Here is an 18,084-nt window from a genome sequence, read left to right as displayed (position 1 = left end):
ACAAAAAAGGGAAAACTTTTGTCCAAATAAAAACACAAAATTGTACACAATGTTCACAGCACCTTTACTTGAAAAAGCCAAAAACTGGAAACTAAAATGTCCCCCAATTGGTGAATGGTTAAACAACTCTACAATACAAACAAATGAACAACTGATACATGCAACAACCTGGAACAAATATTAATTATGTGGAGTAAAACAAGTCAATCTCAAAAGGTCTCATACTGTACGATTCTATTTATATAACATTCTGAAAATGACAATTATAAATATGAAAGAGTAACAGTAGTTGTAAGGGATTAGAGATGACTGGGGAGGAAGACACATAGCATCTTTCTGTATTACCTTTGTAACTTCCTGTGAACCTGTAATTATTTCAAAATTAAAAGTTTTTTAAAATGTATAATGGGACACCTGGGTGGCTCAGTCGGTTAAGCATGTGACTCTTGATTTTGGCTTAGGTCATGATCTCAGGGTGGTGGGATCAAGCCCTGTATCTGGCTCCATGCTCAGCAGGGAGTCTGCTTGAGAATTCTCCCTCTCCCTCTGCCCCTCCCCCCATACACACACGCTCTCTCTCTCTCTCTCTCAAATTAATAAATCTTTAAAAAAAAAGTATCATAATGAAACTGAGTTTATAATCTATTGAAGAAAATCATCTGAATTTTGTCCCCTAAACCCAAAAGGTTTTGGTAAAACTGATGATCATCTGTTTTATCTGACAGTAACTGACAGTTCTTTCTTTGGTTCATTCCTGGAATAACAGTTGATGGATGACAAAGCACAGAGAAGAATGCTTAGTTTTCTAATTTGTTATGGTATGAGGAAACCTAGCTCATCTATCAGTCAACAAATAGGATACAGTAGTGAACAAGACGCAGTTCCTGACTTCATAGAACTTAAGAGTCTAGAGAAAAATAATTAAAGGCGTATTACAAACAATTATGTAATCACAAGTACTCAAACTTCTGCTACAAAGAGCCCAAGTACAGCCTACTTCTATACCTAAGTGGACTGTAGCTTGTCTGCAGAGTAACTTAAAGCTGGCAGAGTAAGATTATAAGTGACTTTTATGCTTTATTCCTTTCTGTATTTTCCAGATATTTCATATTAAATATTAGTTATTTTTATAACCAGAAAAACGTCATCATTGGGGAAGAAATTACAACCTTGAAAAACTTATCCAGTATGGCAATGATCAAATTATAAACAAAATATCTAATCTGAACTATAATGTAATGACTGTATAAACCTAAAACTGCAACTAACACAAACCTGCAATATTAGCCATATTACATAGATTTACCAATTTTAACAGTGAAGACAGATGAGTGTACATACAATTCTCACACATTCAAATCCACTAGTCAAGCATGACATTTCCATGGAATATAATATTTGAAATAATTTCTTCATTTGTAAATTTTCTATGTTGTACTTGAAAGGAGAAAAATAGTACTGTAGTATTTTTTCATATTGAAGATTTACTATATTTATTAAATTGGGGATTCCTACAGCTCCTGAACCTGGGTGGGGGCTTCAGGTCATGCCCAGGACTACATACTATAGACTAAGATTAATAACTTGGAAATCAATCAAATCTACATAATGGAGTGCCAATGTAAACTCTGACTACTGAGGCTCAGCTGAACTCCCCTGGTTGGCAACATTCTGTGCAAACTGTCACACACTGGGACCAGGAGAGCATCCTGACTCCCATGAAGAGAGAAACTCCACTTGTGGTATCTCTTCTGGACTTTTCTCTGCACTTTTTCCCTTGGCTGATGTATCCTTTCACTGTAATAAATCGTAACTCTGAGTGTAACAGTTTTCAGTGAGCTCTTTGAGTCTTTCCAATAAATTACTGATCCTGAGGGTGCTTTGGGGAACCTTAGAACTTGTAATTGGTGTCAGAAGTGAGGCCAATCTTAGGAACATTCCCTGTAACTTTGCAGTTGGCTAAATTCTCGGAGCTAGCATTTTTTTCTATAGCTTGGCCACTTGTCATCTTCCTTTCTAAGTATGGATCAGCTTCCAACATTTTATCCTTTGTACTTTCAATGTTATGAAACATCTCCAAGAATTTCAATATGAAGTATTTTGCCAGTCTTACTTTCTCTGGGACATCTTCGTTCTTTTCATCACGACCAGTTTTCCTATGTTATGTCAGTGAGTTCACCTTCACTAAGTACCTGCAGTGCACATCTAGAGTCTCTCAAATGGCAGCAGGGTCAACATTCCCCCAGTCAGCAATTTCTTCTCTAACTCTATTTACAAAGGATTTGGATTTCATTTCCAGCAGTATTACTTCCCATTTCCTGCTACACTTTTATCTTTTGTAAAATATCACAAAGGTTTATAACTGGGAGCCCAGGAAGCAACACAATTACATATTCTGCTGTGTGTGCATAAAATGATAGCTACACAGTGACCAATCACTGACAGCATCTAAAAGTGACATGAATAGTCACTGATCACGATAGTCGTCTCTTATTTATGCAGTCACTCATAAACTGAAGATATAGAAGCTAAGTTTGTACTTCATGTAAGGACTCACAGTTCAGATACCGTAACTAAAATGTGAACCATGTCATTGGGGAAAAGGTGTCATTTAACTGAACTGTGGTAACTGAAATTAATGCATACCAAAACTATACAAACAAGGCCTGCCTATATTTCTTAGGGATGTGTTTTCTCACCCTTGGGATGAAGATAATAATAGTACTACTACCTGAAAGATGTTGTGAGGATTAAACTAAAGAATACAAGTACTTTATCACAGTACGTGGCACTCACTGAATATTAGTTCATATTTTTTATATGAACCCTCCCTCCCCAAAATACTTGTATTACCACTTATGTTATACTTGTAATATGCTTGTGTTAACCAAAATCAAATCAGTTCCTTTACTGTAAGACTTTTCAGATGTTTTAATATACTAGTAAGCATGCTGAGTCCTCCAAAGTATTTTATCAATAATTGTTACAGAAGTCTATCTGGACCATAATTTAACAAATGTTGAATTAAAGGCCTGACATAATTAATAAATAACTACACTTCTCCACAAAAGTAACAATACCATTTCAGAATCCTACTACAAGAATAAGCCATTTAGAAAGTTAAATTCCTATTCTCCTAAAACTCACAAAATGCTTTCACATACACTAAATAAAGGACAAACAGCCTTAATCCAAAAAGAACTCCTTCAAATTAATAATAAACAGACAAACCACAGAAAATAGAACACAAACAGGCAATTCACAGAAAAAAATGCAAATGGCAAATGCTACGGTCTGAATATCTGTGTCTCTGACATTTTAAGTATTTATATATTTTAGCTAGCAATTTCATTTCTAAAATTTATTCTACAAGATTCTTGTGTAAGTACTCCAATATATATACAAAAATGTATGTCCCAGAAGGAGTTATAATAAAAGACTAGAAGCATTATCAAAAGGGGATATGGTTTTGTTAAATAAATTATGCTAGACCTATATAATGAATGCTATTTTTAACATGAGGTAGATCTGTAAATACTGAAAATAAAGAGTCACAAGGAAATATACTACTACAATATACATGCACAAGTAAGTCCTAGGCTTTTCTCAAGCACATATGCTTGGTACAGCTCTTACCAGAAAATAATCCACTGTATAATAAGATGATAAATACAACACTCCTGGCTATGATAATATATACTCTTCGCCCTTCATATTTCTTTGCCCTCCATATTTACATAATAAAGGTACTGAAAGAAAAATTTTCCATTATTCTAACATCAAGCCTCCAGATCAGACCATTATCATTTGGAACTTACTACCTAAATGAATCAGGACTTTCTTAATACTATTCAAACAAAACTAAAACCAAAAATAAAGTTGATGTGCTTAAAAGAGGCAACAACTGATAAACTTATCTCAAACTTTTTATTTTAAAAAAGTTTTTTATTCTGACCAACTAATTTCATATAAACTATACAAACAATTACTGAGTCAAAATTTTAATATGCATTTCACTTAACCTTACTTATTAAGGAATTTAGTCAAAGGTCTCATATATATATACACATATATACATATCTATATCTATATCTACAGAGCCAAGATCTGGATCCAAGAATTATACACATGGAACTTGTGAAATACATGTTTTAACACAAATATAGTAATTTGTGAAAACTCCTTATATTTGAATATGTAATTAGTAAAATGATATTAAATGAGAAAAGCTATTATCATTAATGCCTAGGAATAAAAAATACGCTGATTCTATCAAATGTGACTGTTGGTCATTTTCAGAAAGCCTTGCTATTCTAATTTGACTTTTAATACTCTAATGAATATACCTGTTGCTTTATTAAAGAAATATATTTAAGGTACTGTCTTTCCAGGTTATTATATGACATTTGGGTTTAATTTCTATTCACTGAAGATACAGATTTTGTATGCCTCCCAATCACTGTTCCAGGCACTAAAACAAAACAGTGTGAACAATAAAGATAAACTTCCTCCTTTTTTCTGTAATTCAAATGAATTCAAGTATTTGAATTCTAGTGAAGTTTATGCTGTATATAGGAGTAAGCAAATCCAATTATGTAAGAAAATGGTGATTCATTTTTAATAGGTCTTAAAGTTCAAAGTAATAATCCCTAAACTTTTATCTGAATAATAATGAAAATAACACAGGAAAGTTTATGTTGGATTGACCATTTACAACCGTTGGCCAACAGTGTAAGAAACAAAACAAAAACTTCCTAAACCTTTCATTTTATCTGGAAGAGTAGACTCTCTAAAAAGAACACAGAGAAAAATACTGTGCTATAATAATAAATCTGGTTGCTAAATTAAAAAATATTTCAGTCTTCTCAAGTCATAGATACATATAAAACTATAAATCAACTAGAAGTGGGCACCAATTACAATGCCACTGTCATATATGCATTTTTTTAAGTTCAAAAAAAAGTAACTACTGAAATTTTTTTTAAAATAACCATGAACACAGTAATATATAATTAACAAATTTAATGGGGTTAACTTCTTGTGCTTTTTAAAAAGATGTATTTTGTGTGGTAGGTCTGCAAGTTTTTGTTATAATAGTCTTCCACTGATTTGGTTTAATTTTTCAGTAAAATTCAAAAGCTAAAAACCAACTTTTAAAGAACTAATGAAGCTGAAAAGATTCTACAATTTCATTCCTATAAATAATACTTTTATTGTAATACTAGTATACAATCTGCCTTATTATACTGGAGCTAACAGTATAAATTAACAGACTACTCTTTGCTTTCTGAAACAATCAAAATTGTAAATGTATATCTATCCTTGGATTAATTTCAATCAGATTCCTAAATTACAATGACAAGGTTTTTAGACAAGTTACTTTTTTTCCCCCTTAATTTCATCTTCAAAGCTGAGAGAGGAAAAAAAGGGAACAGAGAAAGGGTAAAAAGAAAGCCACTTCAAAGCTACCAGAATACAATATTTTGTTTAAAAAACTACTACAACATCATCAGTTAAAGCTCCCAAATATGTCACTTAAATAGTTAATAACTATTAATATAATAATTGCCTTTTAATTGTTCCTTTTTAAAACAAAATTTGAATTCTCTGGATTACTCTTTTTCTATTTTTCCTGTCACTTGACAGAAATTTAGTGTAGGAAATCCCACAAATGTTTTTTTACCCCATTATTAAAAAATCGTAAGTAGGGCGCCTGGGTGGCTCAGTTGGTTAAGCGACTGCCTTCAGCTCAGGTCATGATCCTGGAGTCCCGGGATCGAGTCCCGCATCAGGCTCCCTGTTCAGCAGGGAGTCTGCTTCTCCCTCTGACCCTCTTCCCTCTCGTGCTCTCTATCTCTCATTCTCTCTCTCTCAAATAAATAAATAAAATCTTTAAATAAAAAAAAATAAAAAATAAAAAATCGTAAGTAGCTTTAACAGTTTTTCTAGTGTCTCTTGATACAGAGACATGTATGTAGAAATATAGGGATAGCCAAAAGATTTCAATATTTTGATTTTAACTCAAAGAACAGCTAATAATATCTCAACAAACATTAAGAAAACTTTTTGAAAGTCAAAAATGTTTTTCACAGAATGAGTGTTTCCTAAGTGTTTCCCAAAAAAGGGCTATTTAAAACGTGGTCTCCTCTGATTTACTTCCACTTATTTATCAAAACAGAAGATTTTATTGATTTTATTTTATTTTGGGGGGGAGGGACAGAGAGAGAGAGGATCTCAAGCAGACTCCCCACTGAGCATAGAGCCCAAGAACAGAAAACTTTTAATGTAAAACATGTAGCTTATTTTTAAAGCTATCTAAGAAAATATTTTTTTAAAGATTTATTTGAGTGAGAGAAAGCACACATAGAGGGAAGAAGCAGAGAGAAACACGAGCAGACTCTGTGCTGTGTGCAGAGCCCAATGGTGGGGGGTGGAGGGGAAATGCCTTGATAGCACAACGCTGAGATCAGACCTGAGCTAAAACCAAGAGTCAGAGGCTAAAAAGTTCAACCGACTGGGCGACCCAGGTGCCCCTAAGAGAATGTTTTATATGAAATGAATATTAAAACTTTTCATCCAATAGATACCATATAATTAAAATAGCTTTACAAAAAACTCATAGGATTAAAACAGTAAATATTGCTATAACCTCATATAACTTTCTCTCTTTTTTGGCAACTATAATTTTCTTTGGTGTTCTCTGTAGCTGAAATATCAAAATTTAACTGCAAAGTTTATTTGTCCTGAAGAGATTTTTTATTTTTTATTTTATTTTTTATTTTTAAGATTTCTTAATTTATTTATTTGACAGAGAGAGAGAGACAGCGAGAGCAGGAGCACAAGCAGGGGGAGTGGGAGAGGGAGAAGCAGGCTTCCCACGGAGCAGGGAGCCTGATGCAGGGCTCAATCCCAGGACTCTGGGATCATGACCTGAGCCGAAGGCAGACGCTCAATGACTGAGCCACCCAGGCGCCCCTGAAGAGATTTTTTAAATATTGAAAAGTTCCTCACTGATTTCCATCCTATTCTTCTTTGAAAAATAACTTTTATTTCTTTAAATCAGATCCCTACATAGAAAAGAGATTATATAGAAAATGACTATTAAGAAATTCACAGATTACACAAAGCAAAAAGCACTATAACTACTATAGTAAAAACCGTACATTAGTAATACAAAATGTGACATTTTTAAAGTAGATGGTGCCTAAGTTTAGAACAAAAAAGTCCTATAAACACCTCAGTTCCTTTCTCCAAAAAGTTACTGTTTTCTACATATACATTGCTGCATGCATTATTTTTTGGTTCTTCAAATCTTATGATGTCATATCAACCCATTCTACAGCAACATCCATTCTTGCGCACACCCTACTCTTTTCTTCATGATAGTTTCTAAGTAGTGTGTCCTCATTACTATAGTTGCTTTGAGAATCATTACCAATTTTCTTGCTCTCTCTCCTTTTAACCAAACTGTATAGAGAAACATCTGGACTCCCTTCTGACCTGGCACTGACTGGATCTTGCTGTTATTTTGAACCTTGAATTGCCCTAATTAAAAAAAAAAAAAATCCATCATGGGCACTAAACAACTTTGAGGAATAAAATGGAGCAAGCACCAGTTTTGTGAATCTACACTGACAATTGTTCTACTGTCTCTTTGTTTTCAGTGTCTCTCATCAAAATTATAAAAAATTCTGTATTATTCTTTAAGTATTAGAATGTATTATTTCATCATAAATAATTATCAACAAATTAACCTTAACTTCTTTTACCTGGGTGCACTTTAGTGATTTGTTTTTCAAAATCACAATCTAGAAAATTTTATTGCATTAACCTCACATTTTGTAATTGAAATAGCTTTAGGCTGGCAATATGCCAACTGTTTTAAAGGCAATTAGCAGAACAGAGCGCCACTTACTGGTTTTTAGTTATTATTCACAAGCATACTTAAAAAAGAAACATGACGATAATTTCATTCTCTGAGATTGGTAATAAACTTTAATAGACTTCACCCCATTCTAAGAATAGAAGAATATAGCAGCATCTCCACCAAACACTCTAATAAACAAATTATGTTTAAATTACCTCTTAATGCTGAAATACAACATCAGAAAACATTCAGAAAAATCAAGGGAAATTCATATAAATTAATATATCCTTAATAAGTAAAATAAACCACAGAGTACAGGTTTTTAAGGGGTTGTACTTGCAAAGATAAAATTATTTTCTCAACTTTCTAGCTCTAAATCAAATGTCTGGTTATTCATTTATTAGCTTGAAAAAATTTTTTTCTTAGATAAAAACCCAAGAATCTCAAATAAACTATCCAAAAGACATAAAGATAAATAAGCTTTAAAAGCTTAATTAAGGGGCACCTGGGTGGCTCAGTTGGTTAAGCAACTGCCTTCGGCTCAGGTCATGATCCTGGAGTCCTGGGATCGAGTCCCACATCGGGCTCCCTGCTCAGCAGGGAGTCTGCCTCTCCCTCTGACCCTCTTCCCTCTCGTGCTCTCTGTCTCTCATTCTCTCTCTCTCAAATAAATAAGTAAAATCTTTAAAAAAAAAAAAAAGCTTAATTAAGCAAACTTCTAAATGTAAAAAATACTTTAAGCTAGTTTCAAACTCAATGTTCCTTTTCTATGGCTATGATTATGACCCACTTCAAACTTTTATTTTCATGAATCAGCTACCAACTTGAAAAAAAGTTTTATTTACTAGTCAAGAATGACATCAGGGGCTGTAGTGCCTGGGTGGCTCAGTTGGTCAAACATCTGCCTTTGGCTCAGGTCAGGATCCCAGAGCCCTGGGATCAGCCAGAGTCCGGCTCCCTGTTGAGGTGGAAGTCGGCTTGCTCCCCCCTTCACCGTGCTCTCTCTCTCAAATAAATAAATAAAATATTAAAAAAAAAAATGAATGACATCTGGGGCACCTGGGTGGCTCAGTCAGTTAAGCATCTGACTTCAGCTGTGGTCAGGACCTGAGGTCCTGGGATCAAGCCCTGCCTGGAGCCCCACCTGGAGCCCCATGTGTGGGGCTCTCTGCCCAGCAGGGAGTCGGCTTGTCCCTCTGCCCCTCCCCCTGCTCATGCTTTTTCTCTCTCTCTCAAAATCATTTAAAAAAAAAAACTTTAAAAAAAAGAATGACATCAAGCTTATTTACCTTGGTTTGGTTGCATGTTCATATTTGGTCTGGGGCCATAGCTTCCTATTGGTTGCCCTTGACTCATCGTCATCTGGCTCTGTACGGGCATGCTCTGTGATGATGGTGCCGAATGGTTGTAACCTCCCATGGCTCCATGGCTACTTGAAGGCATGTTCATGGAACTGTTTGTCATATTGAGTTGATTGGGTCCAGGTCCCTGAATAGGCATATGGTTAGGCCCTTTGAAGAAAAGTGGTCAGAACCAAATATGAAAGTTAAACAGATGCTTTATTAAAAAGTACTTAAAATTTTTATTTTTTCTGCATACCATAATAATACCAAACAATAACTTGAGTATTTAATCACCAGCAAACAAAGTAAATGTGTTACATGAATGACAGCAAATACTGTGAGGCAGATGCTATTTCCATTTTATAGATTAAGGAACTGCTGCTTTTAAAAGCCAGCAACATTCTGAAAAAGAAAAGCAATGATGAAGAACTAGCTTTATAATGGGGCACCTGGGTGGCTCAGTTGGTTAAGCGACTGCCTTTGGCTCAGGTCATGATCCTGGAGTCCCGGGATCGAGTCCCGCATCGGGCTCCCCGCTCAGCGGGGAGTCTGCTTCTCCCTGACCCTCCCCCCTCTCATGCTCTCTCTATCTCATTCTCTCTCTCAAATAAATAAATAAAATCTTAAAAAAAAAAAAAAAAGAACTAGCTTTATAAGAGAGCAAAACATATAAAGCTGGAGTAATTAAAAGTGTGTAGTATTAGCACACAAATGAATTAACAGATCAAGGGGCCCAGAGTTGAGTCTAAAAACACACTCAAATTTCTAATTTTGTAATAGTGGCAAAATTAAATATCAGTAGGCAAAAGAAAGACAATTCAATAAATAGTGTGACCACTGAGTAGCCATCTGGAAAACGGCCTACCACATTCCTTCTACCAAAAATAGTTCCAGAGAAATAAAAAAATTAAACATTACAAAAGAAAAAGGAAAAAAATCTTAAAGGAGAATTTCAAAAAGGAGAACTTTTAAAATAATCTGGAAGCGGAAAGGCCTTCTTATATGCCAGAAAACCTAGAACCATAAAAGACTGATAAACTAGACTACATGAAAATAAAAAATTTAAATATTACCAAACCAGACCAAACTAAACAAAATAAAAAAAAGAAAAACTGGGAAAAAATTATAACAAGACCTATCACAGAATGAATTACTTAACATATAAAATAAGTAAAAGACCACCAGCAATAAAAGAAATGGCAAGGGACATGAATAATCAGTTCACACAAAAACTACCAAAGGGACATAAACATGAGACAACTGCTTGCTTCGCTTACAATGAAAAGGCCAACTAAAACTATGAGACCCCTTTTTCATCTTTCAGATTCCAAAGACCCAAAGTTTTGATCTATGAAGTAATTTCACACATTGTTGAGGTATATAAATATATAAATAAGTACTATTTTTATGTAGAGCAATTTTGCAATAACTACCATATTTTAAAATGCATATACCTTTAACCCAACAACTGCAGTTCTATAAATATACAGGTCTTTGTGTGTACAAGTGCATGAATGCAAAACTGTATATGTGTGTTTATTAATTTACTAATTTACCTTTATCTTACAGGTATATTCACAGAAGCATAACTTTTAATACCAGAAGACTAGAAATAACCTGTATTTCCATCATAACGAACTGTTCAAATAAATCAGGGGCACCCATGAAAAAGAATGAAATACAGTCACCAAAGCATGAGGCAGCTCTTCATGTACTGAGTGGTCTCCAAAATATATATATACTCATGGTCTCTAAGATCTATCTTTAAGAGAGAAAAAATATTATATATAATACTACATAATGTATACTACAACTTGTGTTTTTTTTTTAAAGAATAAGACAAAAGAAAAAAGAGTGTTATGCATATGTTCTGGATACAGAGAATATCTCTTGAAGGATAACTAGAACCAATGACTCTCTGGAACAAAGTCTGGAGGCAGGAGCCGTATACCCTTTGGTACCTTTTGACTTCGGTACCACAGATTTATTATTATCGAATTTTTTTTTAAATCAGTTAAATGTTTTTAAAAAAGGAACGTGAAACTGGTTATTTGACCAAGATCAAGGAGCATGTAAGTAGCTCTACAACTCAGATTAGAAAACATTAAAAAACGGGGCGCCTGGGTGGCTCAGTCATTAAGCATCTGCCTTCGGCTCAGGTCATGATCCCAGGATCCTGGGATCAAGCCCAGCACTGGGCTCCCTGCTCAGCGGGAAGCCTGCTTCTCTCTCTCACACTCCCCCTGCTTGTGTTCCCTCTCTTGCTGTCTTTCTCTCTGTCAAATAAATATATAAAATCTTTAAAAAATATATATTAAAAAACAAAACTAAAATAGGAAATTAAAAGCCTAGATACAAATTCGTGTGCATAAAAAAGCTGGCTAAGCTCTATTAAGGAGCTTATTAAATAAAGGAAACAAAGTACCTGGACTTCAATTTCTCCTACACCTAACTAGAACTCTTTCTAAGAGAGTTGTTTTGGAAGCTCTACAGTGTTCTGGACAGCGTAGGTCATAACTAGTTAAAAATCTCTGGTTTATAAAAAATATAACTACTCCAAATGGCCATATACAAAAACCCAAATGTCAAGTTAACAGTAATTACATTGCAGCTCAAGTGCTTCTTTGGCCTTAGGCTCAAGTGTTACATGGAGAAGTCAAAATTCTAATTAACATTAACAGTACCACCATAAAAAGTCACAAAAGTCCCAACTTGCTAACATGCATTAGCACTACCCTTCCAGTTCAGTAACAACAGGTCCTGATGAGCTAAATGTGAATTCAGCAAGAAACATCCTCCTGACTACAACCTAACAAGTAGTTACATCTTTATTCCCACCCCCACACAGGGTGTGGGTTGTGCGGGCCATGGATTGTGGCAAGCCTCAGCAAGAAACAAGATGGCCACCAAAACAGCACCAACCTCCTACAGGATCAATCAATCACACATCAACCTTCTATAAACCAGGCTACCTGGCTTCTTTTGCTCTGTGCTCTCCTTCACCTCATTTCCTACACCCACTGTTTCTGGACACCAATGTTACCAGCCAACACAATCAGGTAAGACAACACTATCCTAAGGATGCTAATTACTAATTTTAAAAATGAACTGTTTTGTTATTTTAATTTACCTTCATTATTCCTATTTGTATAATACTTCCTTTTAGTTAATGAAAATAGCCATTGTCTTTAGAAAGTAAAAATATTCTCAAACTAAATGCAGAAAACAACCCACCAAAAATTATGAGTATGGGTTGTAGCTATTGTTACAAAAACAAGATAGTTTAAAGATACTTTTCAGATTAAAAGTTCAAACAAGCAAAAGGTAACTAATTAAGCATCCAATGACATAGAAGATATTCTAAGTGGCTCTAAACTTAAAATGGGTAAGTAGTAAAGGGAATTATCTCATTATATAAAACATCTGACTTTTTTTCTTTTAAATCTGCTTTAATATCAATTTCGATATTTATATTATGCTATAAACATATGTATTCATAAAAATCTATACTCAGCTTCAATATTATCAATGAGGAAATACTAAATATATTAGCACTTTACAGATTTTCTTTCTTCTCCCCATGTGTTTTTTCCAGCAATACTGTTTCTGGGAGCAGTAAATTTTTAAGTAAATACAAAACCCAAGGAAATGTTATCGTACCTTTATAATCTATGAAGAGATTTTAATTCTTAAGTCATGGCACAATGCCTTTTTTTCCAAAAAGCTTCTAAAGCCAGCTGTATTGCATAGTTTCAGACAGACTAAATTTAGCCAGTTCTGTTCATCAGAGGAATGCTGTGTGTCAGCTACATCAAAGCCCAAGGGCAGCCTGATAAACACTGAATACAGGTCACGTAGCTCTGTAGCTAACAAACTCTAAGAGAGCTTGTACTCGGGGGCATTCAAAGCAGTTTTGTCATCAACAATCTAGTATCCCTTGAGCCCCCATGTCGTTTCAGTTGCTAAGCAACTCTGGTGTTAATGTCTTAGAGGAGAAAAACTTACCAGGCATCTGGCCGTTCATCTGGTTCTGCATGTGTGGTGCAGGAGGACCCCCACCTACCATTCCATCTGAAGGCATGTTGTGAGAGCGTGGAGGTGGGGGAGGGCCGCTCTGATTCATCCCTCCAGGACCCATAGGCATATTCTGTGTGGGTGGCTGAAAGAAGACAGTTTAGTAAAACAGGAGAAACAGTTAGACTAATATATTAAAAGATGCATATAACAGTTGCCTATATTATTAAACTGAATAGAAACAAAAATACAAATGCATTTCATTCTAATGCATTTTAATCAGACTAATTATTTACATCAAATTTAATATGCCCCCAAAACTTATCTTAGTATGAAGATTATCACCGACCACCTCAGACCAAAAGAACACCACCAATTTACTTTACAAAGTCTAAATAGTGAAAATAAAATTTTTAACATTCTATACAAAAATTCACATTTATTTATATATAAGGATTTTTAATGTGTCCACTATTGTTAAATTATGTTTTAAAACCTAAGTCTCCTTTCATTATTAATATATTTAGATGTATTTACTATTAATGATGGATTTTACCTGAAAAGATACAATAACAAAAAACTATAAAAGGACCAGAAGCCCCAAAATGTGATATACTTTGTATTACAATTCGAGGGGGAAATAAAGTAATTTTGGCAAGGGAATGTTTTAAACCACGAAGACTCAGTTCAGTCCAACATTTCTGTGCCGATGACTCCTATAGATCGGAAACATTACTGATGGCCTCCAAGGGTACAGAGACAGCTGCCTCAAAAGGATGCCTTTGGCAAATTTCCTAATGAAAGTGTGAAGAAAATCACTGACTAACCTTGAGAGTTCACAAAAGGGCGAAAGGAAAAACACAGATACAAGGCGGTCTGCAACACCTGGCTCCCTTTTTAGGGCTATTTTGGTGAAGAAAGCAAATGGTTAGTTGCTTTCCAAACCCCCATTTTTAAGCCTACAGAAGGAGCTATATTCTTTCACACATCTATTTCTGCCTTCTCTCTCTATTTCTCCATGTTCTAAAAACATAACGTCTACTCCTATAACTTTAGTCATTCTCTTCCTCCCACATTTTTACATGGCTAGTTAGTTAGCATTTCTGTACCATCCAGATTTTGTGAACACAATCCTCTCCGGTACCCTTAACAGATAAACACTATCTTTTAGCCATCACATGTAAATACTCAAATCGCCAACCATTTAATAATCACTAACATTTACACAAATAACCAAGTACTATTCTAATAGCAACCACTTAAAATTCATAGTCTTGGCGTGTCTGAGTGGCTCAGTTGGTTAAGTGTGTGCCCTTCAGCTCAGGTCATGAACCCAGGGTCCTGGGATTGAGCCCCAAGTCAGGTTCCCTGCTCAGTGGTGAGTCTGCTTCTCCCTCTCCCCACCACTCATGCTCTCTCTCTCTTTCTAATAAATAAATAAAATCTTAAAAATAAATAAATAAATAAAATTCAGTCTTGGTATCTTCACTACTATACCCAGAAAATAATTGCTCTTTATTAAATAGTTCCTCTTCAATTCTCATTTTAAATTTTTTATCCACTTTGGATTCTTTAAACACTTAATGACTCTGTTCAGTTTTTTTTAAAAATTACCAAACATCAACTCAGTGTCACATATCTTACTGCAATTTGCAATGATACTTTACTATCCTTCAAACACGGCTGACCGTGACCCTCTCGTTCAAAAATAAAAATCCTTCCTTCTATATTCTTGTCCAAATTTTCTGCTGAAAAGGTACGTTCTCACTCTCAAAAGATGCCAGTTTTTTCATTTTCTTGTGATGCACTTAATGAAACACCAGTATTCACGATACCCATAATAGAGTAGCTTGTATCAAACTAACCCTCCTGCTAATAAAAGTTATAAAATCTGGGGCGCCTGGGTGGCTCAGATGGTTAAGCGTCTGCCTTCGGCTCGGGTCATGATCCCAGGGTCCTGGGATCGAGTCCCACATCAGGCTCCCTGCAGAGCAGGGAGCCTGCTTCTCCCTCTCCCTCTGCCTCTGCCTCTCTCTCTCTCTCTCTCTCTCTGACTCTCACGAATAAATAAATAAAACATTAAAAAAAAAAAGTTATAAAATCTGGACAAATGTAAAAACTGTTTGAAGACACTGAAGAGCAATATACGCAGAGAGAAGCAGGAGGGGCTACAACTCTAAGAAAAGGGAAGCACCAGAGATCAGCTCCACAAGCACCTTTGCTTTGTCCTTGACTTTACTATATAACAGAAAATAGAGCCCAAGCAGAAGTGGCAGACCTACTGGACTGAGAAGAATGATAGAGTTTTGGGCTATCAAAAAGCTAGAAACCAAAGAACAAAGTCCCAGAGTGGAAGGACCACAAAAAGGACAAAAAGTCAAGAAAATTAGCATAACACAGCAGTCAAGAAGCTGAAGAGCTGAGTGGAATATTTCAGCTTCTGCCCAATGCTAGAGAACCAAAGACTCAAGTGTAGTCTCTACCAAGTTAGAAAGGCCTTCAAGACAACTCAAGCTCTCGGTTGAGACTTCAAAAAGGCTCTCCTTAGATTAAGGTCAAGATGGAAATATATCAGCCCTAACAAATCATATAGTCAACGTTCAGTGCTCAAGGTAATCTAGTACTTCACCTTCCAAAGGGAAACATAACATCAAGTAGAACCTCCACAACTGTTCATTCATAAGCCTGGCATTCAGTGAAAAATTAGAAAGCATTCTAAAAAATAAGAATGAACAGCCACCACTCATTAGGATGGCTATATAATAATTTAAGAAGGAAAAAAACTACAGAAAGTAACAAGGGTTGTCAAGAATGTGGAGAAAATGGAACTCTTCATACATGCTGGCAGGATTGTAAGGGGTGTAGCCACTGTGGAAAACAATTTGGCAGTTCCTCAAAAAGTTAAACATAGAATTACCATATGACAGAGCAATTCCACTTCTGGTATAGACCCAAGAGAACTGAAGACATGCATTCACACAAAACTTGCACACAAATGTTCACAGTAGCATTATCCATCATAGCCAAAAAATAGAAAAAATTCAAATGTCCATCAACTGAATAAACAAAAATATCCATACAACAGAATATTCTTCAGTCATAAAATGAAGTACTGATACATACTACAACACAGATGAGTTTTTTTTTTAAGATTTTATTTATTTGTGAGAGAGAGAGAGAGTGAAGCAGGGAGATGGGGCAGAGGGAGAGGGAGAAGTGGACTCCCCGCTGAGCAGAGAGCCCAATGGAGGACTCAATCCCAGGACCCTGGGATCATGACCTGAGCTGAAGGCAGACGCTTAACCGACTGAGCCACCCAGGCACCCCAACACAGATGCATCTTGAAAACACTATGCTAAATGAAAGAAGTCAAACTCAAAAGGCCACACATCATATAATTCCATTTACATGAAACAGCCAGAAGAGGTAAATCCAGAGAGAAAGAACATAGATTAATTAGATGTTGCCAAGGGGTAGGCAGAGGAAGAACTGGGATTGAATGTCAACAATTATGAGGTCTCTTTTTGAGCTGATGGAAATGTTTTGGAAGTAGATACTGGTGATGGTTGCATAGCACTGTGAATACACTAAAAACCACTAAATTATATACTTTAAAAGGTTAAAATGGTGACTTTAGTGAATTTTATCTAAATTAAAAAAAAAAAGATGAACAACTAAGAGAAATAACAGAAACAGAACACAGAAAAAGACACACAGGTCACTCAGTTTGGAGCTATCTAAGAGAACTTAAAATAACTGATACGTTCAGGGCCAAAAAAAAAAAAGGAAAATATGATCAATGGAGAATTTCAGCAAAGTCCTAGAATTCTTAAAAGAGTCAAATGGAAATTCCAGAACTGGAATGTCTAGTCAATGAAATTAAGAACTCACTAATTTAGAAACAGTAAAACAGATGACTTGGTAAACTGGAAGAAATGTACACAAAATATGACACACCAAGAGATATAAAGGAGAGACTATACCCCCAAAAAAGCAAAAAGACATATACGACATGCTACAAAGATCTAACACACAACTAACTAGATTTTAAAAAGTACAGAAAATGAAACAGGCAGTGTTTGAAAAATACTAGTCAAAAATTTTCCAACGCTAACAAAAGATATGAGTCTCTAAGCAAACATATAAAGTTCTATAAACCTCATCAGAATATGAAGAAAACCATACCTGAGTCAAAGTCTTAAAAACCAAAGTCAGAGAAAATCTTAAAAGTAGTCAAAAAGGGGCGCCTGGGTGTCTCAGTTGGTTAAGCATCTGCCCTCAGCTCACGGTCATGATCCCAGAGTCCCTGGATTGAGCCCCACACTGAGCTCCCTGCTCAGCAGAGAGCCTGCTTCTTCCTCTACCCTTCACCCTACTAGTGCTCACTCACTCTCTCGCTCTCTCTCAATAAATAAACAAATAAAATCTTTTTTAAAAAATCATAAAAAAAAAATAGCCAGAAAAAATAAGACATTGAGGGAAGGACAATAAGACTAACAATCTTTTTTTTTTTAATCAGAAACAATAGAAATAGAAGACAATAAAATGACATTTTTAAAATGCTAAAAAAGGGGCACCTGGGTGGCTCAGTCAGTCGTTAAGCGTCTGCCTTTGGCTCAGGTCGTGATCCCAAGGTTCTGGGATATAGCCCTGCATCAGGCTCCCAGCTCAGCAGGAAGCCTGCTTCTCCCTCTCTCACTCCCCCTGCTTGTGTTCCCTCTCTCACTGTGTCTCTTTCTGTCAAATAAATAAATAAAATCTTTTAAAAAATAAAATCCTAAGCAAAACAAAAAAATAAACCAACCAATCTACATTTCTATAAGAGAAAATATCTTCCAACAAGGAGATAAATTAGTAAGT

The 18,084-nt window shown here is 35.4% G+C and overlaps 1 protein-coding gene across 5 annotated transcripts in view; it reads right to left on the bottom strand.

Moving 5' to 3' along the window:
- Positions 1-18,084, bottom strand: part of SS18 (SS18 subunit of BAF chromatin remodeling complex) — an 84,750-nt gene that overhangs the window by 33,403 nt on the left and 33,263 nt on the right. For all 5 annotated transcript variants that reach the window (XM_025886607.2, XM_025886606.2, XM_025886611.2 and 2 more), the window contains exons 4-5: positions 13,216-13,369; positions 9,157-9,378 (exon numbers count right to left, since the gene is read on the bottom strand). In XM_025886607.2, coding sequence (XP_025742392.1) covers positions 9,157-9,378; positions 13,216-13,369 — 376 coding nt within the window. The remainder of the gene's footprint in view (positions 1-9,156; positions 9,379-13,215; positions 13,370-18,084) is intronic.

The sequence above is a fragment of the Callorhinus ursinus genome, unplaced genomic scaffold (genome assembly GCF_003265705.2).
Source record: "Callorhinus ursinus isolate GAN/ISIS: 27379988/994484 unplaced genomic scaffold, GSC_fseal_2.0 scaffold11, whole genome shotgun sequence".
NCBI classification, from domain to species: Eukaryota; Metazoa; Chordata; class Mammalia; order Carnivora; family Otariidae; genus Callorhinus; species Callorhinus ursinus.
Note: the sequence above shows the minus strand (reverse complement) of the source record. Positions and strands in the feature narration are given on the sequence as shown.